The sequence below is a fragment of the Lutra lutra genome, chromosome 4, assembly GCF_902655055.1.
Source record: "Lutra lutra chromosome 4, mLutLut1.2, whole genome shotgun sequence".
NCBI lineage: Eukaryota > Metazoa > Chordata > Mammalia > Carnivora > Mustelidae > Lutra > Lutra lutra.
Window position 1 is genome coordinate 7,908,046 of NC_062281.1, and position 14,849 is coordinate 7,922,894.

Genomic DNA, 14,849 nt, shown 5'->3' on the forward strand with positions numbered 1-14,849 from the left:
TCAAGCACGAACTTCCTGAGGAGGGAGAGGAGGAAGTGGCCTGGTGCTGTTCTGGAACAGCCATCGGTTCACATGGGCTAGTGGTCACCTGCTGCTCTGTTGGAAGGTCACACATGCGGGGTGCTATTGACTTTGTCTCGTGTCTTTGTCTCCGGGTCTAGTTGCTGGTTTGACCCAAGGCTAACTCTGGACCTGTCTCTCTTTTAGTGCTTCTCTCTGCTCGTCTGGAGGGTCTCAGATGCCCGGACTTTGGGGGGCATGTGAAGGGACCCGGAGGGGGAGCCTTGCTTAAAGCTCCTGTTTCCCTAGTGGTCTTCCATGGCTTTGGGGACCCCAGCCTGGCTAATAATAAAATGCACTCTGTCGTTCCTCTGCTCTGTTCCTTTACACTGTTTTTCCTGAAGGTCTCCTGAAAAGCAGATCTGGGGGTTGAGAGAGGTTCCGAGGCTGTCGGACAGCTGCCATGTGACCAGGGCCCTCCACCTGGGGCTCGCACAGGACGAAAACGACGATCCTGCTTCTGAGCTGGGGCTCTGACTGGGTCCCAGGACAGGCACCGAATGAAGACAACAAGAAGTGAGAACGTTCACAAAGTCCAAGTCCACATTTTACTGCTTTACGTTGTGTAATCGCAGTGCTCTGAATCCGCTTTCCTTTCTTTTTTCTTTTTTTTTTTAAGATTTTATTTATTTATTTGACAGACAGAGATCACAAGCAGGCAGAGAGGCAGGCAGAGAGAGAGGGAGAGGAGGAAGCAGGCTCCCTGCGGAGCAGAGAGCCCGATGTGGGGCTCGATCCCAGGACCCTGGGATCATGACCTGAGCTGAAGGCAGAGGCTTTAACCCACCGAGCCACCCAGGCGCCCCCGCTTTCCTTTATAATTGAGCTCCTTCGTTCAGTGGCGGTTTAGGGCCTGTATGCGTCTCTTACTGCAGCTGTAATAAATGACCAGAGACGTGGTGGTTTAAACCACACAGATTCATTATCCTACAGTTCTGAAGGGCTCATGTCCAAGACAGGTCTCACAGGCCGAAGTCAGGTTTGCTGACAGATCCGTATTCCTTCTGGACTCTCCAGGGGACGCTGTTCCCCTGCCTTGTCCGGCTTCCAGAGGCTGCCCGCATGCCTGGCCTGGAGTCCCTTCCTTCCCTACCCTCATGGCCGGCCATGGCTCTGAGTCTTCCTCCTGTTGCTTCTCGGTGACCCGCCTTCTGCCTCCTCTTTGTCAGGACCCTTGCGACTCCACTAGTCCTGCCTCGACCATCCAGAACAATCTCCATCTCCAGATCCTTGGTCAGTCCCAGCTGCCAGGTCCCTTCTTGGTGCGAGGTAACACCCCCTGTTGCCGGGATCAGGATCAGAACAACATTTTCTCTTTTTCTATGTTTATTTACTTTTCATTATAACAAAATCCCCCATACTGTTTATCCATGCCCACTCCATTCCTGACAGGCTGCTCCTGGGGGCCCGGATCCCCAGCTCTTTCAGTAGAGCCCAGTCCGGTTTGCAAACAGATCCCCACTGCTTCCCACCCCCCACCCCGCCCGGTGTCACTGAGATGTCATTCACAAAGCTGTGAGAAGTTTAGGATTCTCATCCTCCAGTCAGCTGCTACACTGGTCACCTCACACATTAATCCTCTCTCGCTGTTGTTGAGAATGTTTTAAGTTATACTCTTTTTTTTTTTTTAAGATTTTATTTATTCATTTGACAGAGAGATCACAAGGAGGCAGAGAGGCAGGCAGAGAGAGAGGGGGAAGCAGGCTCCCCGCTGAGCAGAGAGCCTGATGCAGACTCGATCCCGGGACCCTGGGATCACGACCTGAGCTGAAGGCAGAGGCTTTAACCCACTGAGCCACCCAGGTGCCCCTCAAGTTGTACTCCTTTCGAGAACTTCAGTTATGAACGATTGTCACTGTGTTTCACCGTAGACCCTCAGACCTTACTCATCTTGTAACCACAAGTGTGTACTCTTTACCAGTCTCTTCCTACCTCCCCTGTCCTCCAGCTCCTGCCAACCACTGTTCTACTCTGTTTCTGTGAGTTCAGCTTTCTTTTTTTGAGTCCCCGTGTTAGTGATAACCATGCAGTATTTGTCTCTGTGCCTGACTTACTTCACTGGGCAGATGCCCTCTAGGTCCATCCATGTTGTCAAAATGTCAGGATTTCTTTCCTTTCCGTGGCTTACTAATATTCCTGTGTGTGCATGTGTGTGTGCCGCACACGTGTGCGCACACTGTGTCTTCTTTATCCATCATGTTGGTGGACACTGAGGTTGTTCCAGACCTTGGCTACTGTGGATCACACTGCAGCGACCATGGGAATACAGATAATGCTTCGAAGTTCTGTTTTCATTTCCTTTCGGTAGAAACTCGGCAGTGGGATGGCTGTATCATGATGGTTGTATTTTTTGAGGAACGTCCATACTGTTTGCCCCGGTGGCTGTACCAGTTTACATTCCCACCAACCGTGCATGAGAGATCCCTTTTCTCCAGGATGTGACTCTCTTTGGGGGTCCATTATTCTGCCTACTGGAGTACCTTTTTTGGGAAGATTTTATTTGTTTATCTGAGAGAGAGAACACAAGCAGGAGAGGGGTGGGGGGAGAAGCATGCTCACCGCTGAGCAGAGACACCCCCCCACCACCTCCCTGCTGAAGCGTGGCTCTATCCCAGGACTCTGAGATCATGACCCCAGCCTGAGGTAGATGCTGAACTGTCGGAGCCACCCAGGTGCCCCTGGGGTGCCTTTCTTTCGTTCTTTTTTTTTTTTTTTTTAAGATAGGAGCTTTAACATTTCCCCCAAGAGAAAACGAAGCTCTAAGAGTTTTAGGAAGTGGCTCGTGGGTCACACGAGCAGGGTCCAGATTCTAGGATCTGATAGCCCAGCCCTGTGCTCTGTGCTGCTCCAGGAGTTATGTTATTGGAAATGAAGTTGGATTTTCAGTAAGGTCACCCACCACAAAGGATCCAAAGATATTTTAATGCCAAAAAGAGCAAAAAAGATGCCACGATTGATTTTTCAAATTGTGTCTAAAGTTCTGTGCCTTTGCCTGCTTCTCATGCCTTCCGAGGAAAGTGTGATCTGGGGTTTGCGGTTCTTATGGTGTGTGCTTTAGATCAGTGCCACGAGTAAATGCACCAAGTCTTCCCATGGCCTCTATTGTGCATTGCCTGAGAGTGTAATGAATTGAATTAGAAATTAATTTTTCTAGCTTTGGTGTCAATTAAGTGCATAGTTCTGCATTTAGTCTAGATTACTATTTCCAATGTGTTGTTCTTTAATTAAAGACCATGTGGCAAAGGTTGAAGTTTTAATTAATGTGGGGCATTATCATATTAATTTTAATTTAAACAGAATATAAGGATGTTTTTCTCCTTAAATTAGTTTCCATTAAAGAGTCCCGCAGAAGGAGTCTTTAATTTCACTGCCTCTTGTTAAGTCGTTATAGGAAGAGCTACGTCAGTTGAACCAAATGAGAAGGCAGAGGTTTTCACACCTTGGAGAGTTTTAAAAGATGATCAGAGGAAAATACATCATTTTCGATGATTGATAAGTGATAATAAAGGAAGCTAAAAACTACATTTAATTATCGTCTAGGCGGGAAAGAACAAGCCCATTTGATTTGGCCTAAAAAAAGAATGCAGAGTGTGTAAGTTTCAGAAAATAAGCATCCGTTTGAGCTGCCTCCTCTATGGAATGTTCTGGAAATTTATGGTGTTGCCAGTCTGTTCTGCGGATTCTGTCCCCGTCTCTGTCGGACCCGCCATGCTCTCCTGCGCCCTGCTAGCATGGCGAGCCTGTGAAACAGTGAGCTGAAGGTGTGAGGGGATGCCCTGTTGTCCGTCTAGGTTGGCTTCCTTTTCTGCTCATGACTGTTTGGGGAGTCACTCAGCATCCCGGGTGACAGACAGGAAACCCCGCCTACAGAGCCATGCACTGTCAGATGCCGCTGACGTGGAACTGAGTCAGGAGATCACGCACATCCTGCTTGCTCTGGGACATGCTTACAGTGTGTTAGGCATCCCCATGAAGTGTGGCCCGTGGTTATCTAATTTGTCAAGACAACCTCATCATCAGGACAGAATTCCTCTACTCCCTCTCCTTAGTGCCCCAGTGAGCAATCTCGGGCCCTGGGAGGACACAGGAGAGCACAGCAGGTCAGAGAGAGGGGGGCAGAGGCAGCAGAAAGACGGGGTGCAGACCCCCCAACACCAGGCATGCTGAGAAGGGAATGAGCATGGTCAGTGCCAGAGGTGGGGGAAGGGTGGGGAGCAGGTGGGTACGAGGTCACACGAGCCACAGCAGGGAGCTGAGATTTTATTCTGGGTCTGATGGGAAGCCATTGGAGGGTTTTACACCTGTAAGAGATGTGATTCAATTCGTGTCTTTATTTCATTGATTTATTGACTTACTTTATTTGGGAGAAGGGGGTGGGGGCGGAGGGAGAGAATCTCAAGTAGACTCCCGCCAAGCGCGGAGCCTGACGCGGGGTTCGCTGCCGTGACCGTGAGATGGTGACCTGAGCTGAAATCAAGAGTCGGAGGCTCAACCAGCTGAGCCGTGCAGGCGCCTCTGGTTTGTGTTTTTTGAAGCCCCGTCTGTGCGGCAGGTGGCGAGTAGACCGGCAGTGGCCGCAGGGAGACCAGTTGTGCCCCCCACGTGGCCCCCCTGCCCGGCGCAGGGTGGAGGCCTCACGGTGGCGGCTGATCATCTGTGTGGGTTTGGAGGCCCGCGGCCAGGACGCCTCCCCCGGCGGTTGGAGGTTGCTTCTGAACTCACAGCCCAGTAAAGTGAATTTTGTCCAGTCACTCATTAGTTGCTGTTCCTGATAGGATTTTAGAAAGATAATCTTTTGTGTGATTCTCAAGTTTTTTTCTTTTTCTTTTTCTTTTTTTTTTTTGTTTGTTTGTTTTTAATCTGGAGTTTTACGTGCTCTTACATCCAAACACCTCCCAGAACATGTATAAAACATAATCAGCTCGATAAATAGTGACATTTCAGGATGTGTCCAACTTCTTAATCTGCCCTTTATGGGGAAATCCCAATGGGAATTTATACAAACAGCTCAGCTTTTGATGTGAAGGAGACGGAGAGTCTGCCTCTTGGTCTTAGTATTTTGGGACAAAGATGATTGAGAAAAGCAGCCTGGCATTGAGTTGTTTGCTCTTTTCAAATGAAAAAAAGTGAAGGAATGATTTAGGCCACGTATTCACGTGGCCACGGGAATTCTGTCGCCACCACAACTGGAATGTCACGTATGTTAGACTCTCTGCAAATGCTCGTTCAGAAATGAAAAGAAAAATCATTAAGCTTTAAAATCTCTGTCCTGAGACACATCCCTGCCATCGCTGCTGTGTTCTGTCATGGAGGGAGGCTGGACCGAGGTGAGTGCTGTAGGCTGCATTGTGCTTTCCCCAGGACTTGAGGGGTTTAGATGGTGGGAAGCCTGGGGCCACAGTCACTTCCCTGTCCTTTTTTCTCTGTGCCTTCAGGTGGTTTGAAGTGTCCTGTGTGCAGCTTTGTCTACGGTACCAAATGGGAATTCAACAGACACCTGAAGAACAAGCATGGCCTGAAGTTGGTGGAAAATGAAGGAGACCCCAAGTGGGAGGTAAGTTTCTAAAGCACGGTGTTGATCTGGACCTTTCCAGATACAAATGACAGACCGGGCAGTCCCGGATCCTGGGCACAGACAGCGGCTCCTCAGAGAATTGGGATTTCTGGTTGGGAAACTAGGAGATCTTCCCAAAGCCCGTCTCCTGTGGGAGGGCTGAGACCAGGGCTATGCGTGCGAATTCTTACCCTGAGTTGAACTGAGAATGTCTGTATCGGTCTCTCCCTGGCATTTGCACTTCTGTGAGTCACCATTCCAGAGTTTCAGCTGTTGCATCCGAGGGAAGGATGTAAGGCAAGGGGCATGTTGTAAGTCTTCACCAGAAGAACCGGGAAGGGCTTTGTCTTCTGATTCTAGGCCCTCCTGTCCTGTTGCTGAAGGCATGCACTCCCCCCTGCCATCTTTGTTTTACCCTAGGGTGTTAGAACCAGTCCCCTGGCTAGAACATATATATATGATCAAAACCAGTAGCTGTCTCTCTCTCCAAGCACCAAGTGTCCCCACCACGGACGAATTGCAGCTTACATGAGGCGGGGTTTTGCAAACTCAGCACTGCTAATGTTACGATCTTGGACGTGATAACCTGTTGTAGGGGCTGATTGATGCATTTTAGGATGTTTAGTAGCGTCCTCGACCCCCCAAATCCCCACCCCAATATCAGTGGGACCCCCAGTTGTGACAACCAGAAATGCACGGATGTTGCTGATGTCTCCAGAAGTCCAAATCACCCACAAATGAGAACCATTTATCCAGGCACCTTCTAGAGCATCAGCATACGGTAATTAAGAGTAAGGGCTTAGAAAAAATCCCAGAACACATGAAAAAACTAATACATCACGACAGTGTGAGGATGATTCCAGAATGCAAAGAAAGGGGGGCTCAGTAGGAGGGAGTATTTTGCTATAATCCATCATCATACTAGAACTAGGGAGGAAAAAGAAATGATTATCTTCACACATTCAGAAAAGGCACTCAACAAACTTAAGCATCTGGTGATTAAAAACAGTCAGTAAGGTACAGCTGGGTGAATATACCCTTAAGATGGAAGAATGCATCCATGCATCTCGGCCTCAAAACGAGGATCTTACCTGGGGGTGGGGGGTGCTGGGTGTCTTGTTGAGTTGGGAACAAGACGAGGATGCAACAGGAGCTCTGCTCTTGAACATCACTTGGAAGGGGCGTCAGGCAGAGTAATAGTGACATTAAGGATTAGAAGGGAAGGGGGCGCCTGAGGCTCAGTCGGTGAAGCAACTGCTTTCAACTCAGGTCATGATTACAGGGCCCTGGGATGGAGCCCTGCATCGGGCTCTCTGCGTCCCTCTTCCTCCGCTGCTCTACCTGCTTGTACTCTCTCTCTCCCTCTGTCCAACAAATAAATAAAATCTTGAAAAATAAAAAAAGAATTGGAAGGGAAGAAATAAGGTATCTGTGTGAAGATGGCAGGATTCTATTCTTGGCAAATCCAGTAGAAGGAATGAAAAACTACTAGCATGATAAGCAATGGGTTGAAACAAACGTAAAATAACGAGCAGCTTGTATGTGTAGAGAGAGGTAAGAGCGAAAAGATCAGAGATTTAAATGTAAAAACAGTGACATTTTAGGAATACCAGAAGAAAAACCCTAGTGAACGAATTCATTTCTAAAATCAGAGTGTGGAGAGTTTGTGTAACTATATGACTCAGAATCCAGATTGAGGAAGGAGAAAGATTGAGAACAATTGACCACAAGAAAAAATTTTAAAAAGTCTTGTGGAAAAGAGCTCATAAACAAGCTCAAGAGACAAATGACAGCAAAATACTTGTGGTCCTGTGGTAGAAGAAGGCTGAGTATATTGACATTACAGAAGTCTTGTCAAAAATAGTGATCAACAACCCCATAGGAAAATGGGCAAGAGATCAGAAAGGTTCCTAGAAGAGAAATGCAGGTGACTTCGAATATGTGAAGACATGATCAGCCTGACACGTAGCACATGTTGATGGAAACTAGAGAGAGAGAGAACTTCTTACCTATTAGGATCCAGAATCGGATGTCCTCTCTGTTGGAGAGGCTGAGGGGAAAATGCACTCACATGCGCTGCAGGTGGAAATTCAGAATGTTACTACCGCTATGAGGGGGCATTTAGCAGCATCTAGTAAAATTACTGGTGCACTTCTTCATCCGTTAACTAAACAGTCCCATCGCTAGAAAAGTACCCTAAAGTAACGCTCACAGAAGGAGAGAAGGTGCCTGCACTATGCTATTTATCACAGCCCGATTATGTATTATGGTTTTACATAGAGGAATGATTGCTTGTGTGCCTGTACACAGTCTATGTACCTGTGTACCTGTGTTTCTCAGCCTTTTGTGCTGAGAGCCCTAAGCAGTGACACTCAGTGGCTGTGAGCACACCTGTTCCCCAGATCTCGGTCTCTAATAGGATTCTCCAGTAAAAGTAACTCTGGGGTCCTTTGGAAAGTGATTAATTCCAGGGCTCTGGCAGAAAGTTTGTAAGATGATCCTACAGTATTTTATAGTCCTAGAAAGAAACAACATGCTTCTCCCCCAACAACCCCCCGAAAGATGGAGGTATATCAAAAGGACACAAGACACAACCCAAAAAGTTCCTAATGGCCAGACCCAGAACAATTTAAGTACCTAAATAAAGAATGTCAGCGCGCTTGGGTGGCTCCATTGGTTAAGCATCTGCCTTGGGTTCAGGTCATGATCGCAGGGTCCTGCGTTCAAGCCTTGAGTAGGGCTCCCTGTTCAGTGGGGAGTCTGCTTCTCCTCCCTCTGCTCCTCTCCCTGCTTGTGTGTGCTTTCTCTCCAATAAATAAATAAAATCTTTAAAAAATAAAAAAACCAACAATGATAGTGTTGTACTACAACTCAAAGAATAAAATAAGTATCAGTGACTCTGTACTAGAACGAATGGTTGGGAAGGAACAGATCTTGCACGGAGAAGAATGCTGAGGGATATACGTGGGAGGAATGAGGGAAATAGAGAATTCGCATTAAAGCACCATAGTAATCATGGCTGCAGGCAAATCCATCAGTGGGAGCTGAAATTAGAATATAAGGAGAAACAGAATATTTACATAGCTCAAAATCTCTCCCCGCAGATCCTCACTGGATCACAGAGGGAAAGTAATCACTGTGTGGGAGAGGCATCGGGCCCACCCACGCTAACCGTGTAGCCAGAGGTTAGCGTCCCTGGTAATACGTCATGGTGCCCTGTGCCGCCTGACGTGATGAGGAGAGGGGCACGCTCCTTCCCCCTCATGGTATTCTTCAGAAAGGCCTCAATCTCTGTCTGCTCCGTCAGATGTATGTGAATGATGTGTGGTTAGATACCTTACCAGGACTCCTCAGAGTATCACGCTCACAAAAGGCCAGGAAAGCCAGAGGAGCTGTCCCTGGTGGGAGGAGACCATGGCGACTTGGTGACGGATTCCCTGGATCCAGCCCTGGGTCCTGGAACAGAAAAGGGACACTGTGGAGAAAGCTGTTAAATCTGGGTCAAGTCAGTGGTTCCAGCATTAATTCTGAGCTTTGATAATTGTACCCCGGTCGCGTCAGGTGTTACCGTGAGGGGAGGTTGGGTCAAGGGTGTGTAGGAACTCTCGGTTTTATCTGTGCAACTCTGCTGTAATTCGAAAAATATTTCAAAATAAAATAGTCCTACAAAAGACGGGAGCGTTTCATGAGGAGAGGTGAGGCCGCACCAAAATGGGGGTATAAGGAGACAAGCCAAGAGCTCTTCGCGGTTGTGCAGATTTGATTCTGAAACCACACATACATTTCACATGATACTAAAAAAACACTAAAGTTTAAAAAATGCAAGCCCTGAAAATTGAGAGGAGAGCGAAATAAGTGGTGCTAACTGTATATCAAAATGCTGGCCTAGCTACGCAGAGTTCCCACAGACTTGAAGATCGGAGTTTGCCCCTCCGGAGTGGGGTGTGAGCTAAGGGCAGGGAGAACTGCAGAGACCCGGACTGTCGTCGGTTGTTGTGGGGCTGGCGGGGCTGGGGGGGAGGGGCTCTGAGGTGTACCCCCAAGGCTGTTGCTCGGTTCAGTAAGCGCAGTGAAGCACAGCAGGAATATTTCAGTCCGTGGGTTTCTGCCGGGGGGCGGGGGAGGGTGGGACTCAGCCACCTTTGTAGGGTATTAGGGCATCAACTCTGTTTTGGTAAAAAAAGGCCAAGAGTCAAATAGTACCTTTCCTAAAAACAAACTGTACCTCAGTATAACCAAATATTCGGTGAGGAGAAGCTTCTATTTATAGACATTTTCCAGCTAACGAATGAAGATCTACAGTATGACCATTTGCAAGCTCCCCATGGTGTCACGGATCCAGCAGTGGCCACCCCTTAACCTGCTGATGGCAGAGAAATAAGGAAGACACCCAGACATCCTGTGTCTCCTGTTAGAGTCGACCATATAACTGAAGCATTCGTGCCAAAAAGGGAACCAGTATCTGATTACATCTACCAACTTGCAGGAGACGCAGTGGACAGTCAGTGGTTCCTAGCGGTGCCGTCAGCCAAGTTCAGACCGTTGGAAACTCTGCGTAGAACTATAAGTCGGGCTGGGGGGGTCGGAGTCCGATCAGAGGGAGAACCTGTAAATAGAAGTCTTATGAGACATGTCAGTCAGTTCCAATACCTGGGTTCAATGACTTAAATTTTATTTGAAGGGTCAGTTAATAGGAAATAAGATACTGGAGGGACAAGGACATGGCCCGGTGGGTGGCCACGTGAAGGACTTACTGCTCGGTGTTTGATGTCGCGGTGTTGTTGTGCTTGCATTTTGCGAGGGCTCTATCTCTCGGAGAAACCTTCTAGAATAAAGAGAAGATGCCGTGACTTTTGCATTTGCCTCACGGTATTCCAAGGGCAGGGCGCGGAGTGTGTCGGGGGACAGAGGGGAAATAGGGCTGGTCACGAATTGATAGTTATTCACGTTGGGTGATGTGTACATGGAGGGATTATCCCCCTGTTGTGTGTGCTGGAAATTTTCTATAAGAAAATGTAGGAAGTACGCGCATTAGAGTTTGACAGACTGAATCCTGGTGCTGTCCTGTATGAATGGCTTGACTGGGAACCATTATCTCTTTGACCTCTGTGTTCTCCGTCTTCTGACCCACACGGTGAGGCTAGTAATACCCACAAGACAGGATATCAAATTGCCGAGGTCCATAGCCAGTCCCTGGTAGGCCCCCAGGACCCCCAGTGTCTGGCACCAGCTATGATTATTGGTGGTGGAGAAGGTGACATCAGTGTTACCTCCTCATCTAAGGGAAAACACACAGTCCTCTGGTGTCCCAAGTTCATACTGCAAGGGTTCGCTCTCTATTAACAAATGGACATCACAGAGCCGGCTCCTGATCTAACACCCCGCATCTCTCGGTCGGTCGGTGCTTTTGTAAGTGCGTGTGGCACACCCTCTGCTCTGAAGGCCTCTCTTCCTGCGGATCCCAGCGCGTTGAGGAGGAGAGCTTCGAACCCAGTGAAAGCAGTACTTGCAAAGCCATGTACTCAACTCCAGAAGTGAGAGAGCAGCTGGGCTCAGGCGCTTGGTCACCTGTGGGGGACAGGCTGCCTCCTCCAGCAGTTCGGGCTGTCGTCTGGCTCCCCAGAATGCCTTGCACAGCCCATCCTCCCCACATGTGACCATTACAGAGTCCCCCGCGGGAAAGAAGCCGTTCTGTGTGTGCCGCTTCTCAGAGGCTCACATTCCTGGGGCCCAGTCAGTGTTGGGCAATTTGTGGCTTAATAGTGCTTACAAGGAAGTAGGGTTTGTTGTTGTTTATTTATGCATTCATCACCTTTTTATTGGGTGTCTACTGGGTGTCAGGCTGGGAATCTTGAAAGGCGCTTGGCCCCTTGGCTGTAAGAGAAGAATTATGTGGTGTTTGGAACTGTGTCCATTACCTATAGGTACTTATAGGACATTACTTCGGCACCTGTAAATTTTGTGTCAAGTCCTCCTTCCTGTTCTTTATTGGTGATGTTCCTGTTTCCTGCCTCTAGTCCCCCCCAACTCCCCGTCCCTTCCAGAAAGAGGGCAGTATTCATGCTGGGCTTCCGCGACATGCAGAGTTCTGTCCCACCTCTTTTCTCCTGAGGTACGTGGCACCCGAGAATGTCGCTTCAGCCCTTCCTCCCTTCACAGCTCCTGATTTTGCAGATATGTTTCCTGTGGTCCTTTGTTTATCATCTCCTTTGTATAAAAATAGGAAGACTGGAGTAGCCAAGGTTGACTGAGCTCTTCCTCCGTGCAGGACGTGTGCCACAAACTTGACACGGGCGATGTAGTCGCCCGCCCCCCTCCCTCCACCTGCAGCTGTGCCTTGGGTTCCCCCCAAGCAGCCCCAGCCTGGGGCCCATGAGGACAGCCCGGGCAGCAGCGGGAGGGGACAGCAGCCATTAAAAGAGCACATGCAGGAATCTCTGTGCGTGTCTAATCCCTAATTACTGACTGCACACTCTGGTCCTAAGGGAAGAATGTGGCAGGAAGCTTTCTACCACAGCTGCTTTGAAAACATCTCAGTATTTGCAAAAAGTAGTTTCCGTTTGGGAAAGTGTGTTTTTATGGGAGCAGCTGATGTCTCAGGGATGCCAGGTAAACGAGCTGTTGCAGAGGGTGCTTGTGTGCGTTTGTCTGTCTCTGTACGTTATCCTGGGACTTGCGGTGACGGGTGGTCTTCTAGAAGGTCACTCAGATGGTGTGTTTTTGTTTAGCCGGCCACAGAAACCCCCGAGGAGCCCTCCACCCAGTACGTGCACATCACGGAAGCCGAAGAGGACGTTCAGGGCACGCAGGCAGCCGTGGCCGCGCTCCAGGACCTGAGATACACTTCGGAGAGCGGTGAGGGGGGGACACATTCCGGCCACCTCCGAGCCGGCCCCTTCGTGAGCGTGCTGAAGGAATGAACGTCTGAATGCGTGATGTCCCTGCGTGGGCTCCGCCAGCATGGCCGCCCCAGCATTTATTCGCCGAAGGTCCCACACTCAGGCTCGGAGGCCTCAGCCCCCCGACGGGAGCCGAGAGGAGGCTTAGTAGACGCGGAGCTCTGTCGCATGTGTCCAGCTCTCCGCACGTGCTCTGAGCAGGGGCTTACCGCTCTCCGTGGGGGCGGAATGCGCTTTGCCAGAAGGGCTCGGCTCAGTGCCGGAGCTGGTCCCATGGTCTGGGTGTCTGTCCCCGTCCCTGGCTTCTGGGCCTCTCTTCTGGAGGGGGGCTTGTCTCTGCTCCATGGACAGCGGTGGCCCAGGGCCGCCCTGCAGAGCCTTGAGCCCAGCACGGCCTGCATCCCAATCTTCTGAAAAGCCCCAATGCAGGATTTTTATGTCGTTTTCAAATGTTAGGTCAATTTTAAAATCAGACCACTATGCCAGCTGAGCGGTGATTTGGGTCTTACACTGAGAAGTATTTTCTTAGTCCTTTTCAGCACCTGGAATGAGCCCCTGTTCATACATGACCACAGTCTGATGTGCATGCAGAGGAAGGCATTAGGTTGTGGTAGGGGTAGGAAATTGCCAGTGTGGCTCTGTTCTTAAAGCCCTAGAGCCCAGGTCATCAGCCCCCTGAGAAAAACTGTCCTTTGGGCCGATGACTTTAGGTCTGGGCTCACTGGACTGCAGAGCTCAAGGGGCTGGGGAGACAGCGCTTCCTGGGTGCAGCTAGTTAGAGCGGCAGGTGGTTCGCAGGGAGTGGCCCGGCCGGGGCTGTTCAGTGGGGCACCCAGAGAGAGGCTCTGTCTGAATCTCTGCTTCCTTCCTTCATGTTTGTGGCTTCAGCAACCGCTCAGGCCCTGTGCCTTCATCCCCCACATGCACGCACATTCCCTCTGAAGCCTCTCCCAGTCTGTTCCTGGCTTTTGGGACAGGGCTCGGGCTTCGCGGCTCCTTGAGCCAGGCCTGCCCGCTCTGGGTTCTGCTCCCTGCGCCGCGTCCCTTCCCACCCCGCCTCTGAGGTTGCTCTCCCCTGCAGACTCCACAAAACCTGCACTGCGGGTGTGATCTCTGGGACACGGTCTGTTCCCTTCCCCCACACGCTTTTCCTGGCCACCTCACCTGTACCTTCGGCGTTCAGATCGCATGTCATCTGCCGGGGACCCAGCTGACTGTTCTGCAGCGTTCCCCTAATTGCTGACTTCTCTGCAGCATTCCGCTGATGGCCTCCTGAGACGGGACCAACCTGGTGGGTAATAATTTGCTTACAAATCTGTCTCCTGAGTCCTGGAAGGAGGAGGAGAGACAGTGTTGGATGGAGGCAGATCTCTGTATTCCCGCTGGGAGCCACGCTCCTGATGACAGGCTTGACAAATGGCCCCCAGGGGGGTCAGTGCAGGAGGAATTAAACCTTGCTCAGCTCAGTATGTTTTTAAGGTAAAGGTTTTGTTTAGTCTTCGGATGTTCAGAGTGGTTGGCTGCAAGGCACAGTGGAAGTACGTCCCTTAAGTAGAGAGAGAAAGAGGGTGAGTGTGTGTGTGTGTGTGTGTGTGTGTAGGGCAGTGCCAGAGTGGTACGAAGGGTATGCAAGGCACTCACACCGTCCTCTACTGAGGCTCATGCCACACGCTCCCTGTTACATAGAACACATCACGCTCCCCTTCTCCATCTCTTCCTGAGCGACTTGCGTTGGAATGTGGCCTGCGGAAAGCCGGTCCACAAGGACGCAAACGTTGGCAGAGGCTTGGTGATATTATGCTAACACAGAGATCACGCAGGAGTTTCCCTTTCAGTAAATTAATGACCAGGGTCCGAGGGCCGTGTTCCGGAGAGTCACAGATGGTCAGGCAGATGGTGCGGCCCGGCAGGGCAGGCTCAGTAGCTGGCCTGAGGCTGTGGATTCTAATTGTTTGAGATGATTAAAATGGAACCCCGAGCTTCAATTGGTTTGGAGTTCTGAGTTGCACTGGTTCTAATAATTGAGGCATCCCTGGATGTTTAGTCCATAGCTTGTGTAATTTGTGGGGCCTGCTCTCATTGGCCACCTCCCAGGCCTGTGTTTACAGGACACTAACTTTGCAGGTTAGTGTGTTTGTTGGTACTTCTCAGGGCTTCTTTCCTGAGAAGCAGTCCTGGGTCATCAAGTTTGGATTCAGAACCCTGGGGTCTGAGCTCCGGCTTTGTGCCAAAACTGGTTCCAGGCAAGTCTCCTTTTTTGTGCAGAGGTGACCAGTCTGTGAAATGGGGGTGATATCACAATGTCATCTCCTCATAGGATCATTTGGGCTTTGGAG

General features: G+C 49.9%; 1 protein-coding gene across 3 annotated transcripts in view; it reads left to right on the plus strand.

Annotated features, from left to right (window-relative positions):
* ZFAT (zinc finger and AT-hook domain containing) overlaps positions 1-14,849 on the plus strand; it is a 182,746-nt gene that overhangs the window by 142,554 nt on the left and 25,343 nt on the right. For all 3 annotated transcript variants that reach the window (XM_047726975.1, XM_047726974.1, XM_047726973.1), the window contains exons 13-14: positions 5,496-5,614; positions 12,343-12,469. In XM_047726975.1, the coding sequence (XP_047582931.1) occupies positions 5,496-5,614; positions 12,343-12,469 (246 nt within the window). The remainder of the gene's footprint in view (positions 1-5,495; positions 5,615-12,342; positions 12,470-14,849) is intronic.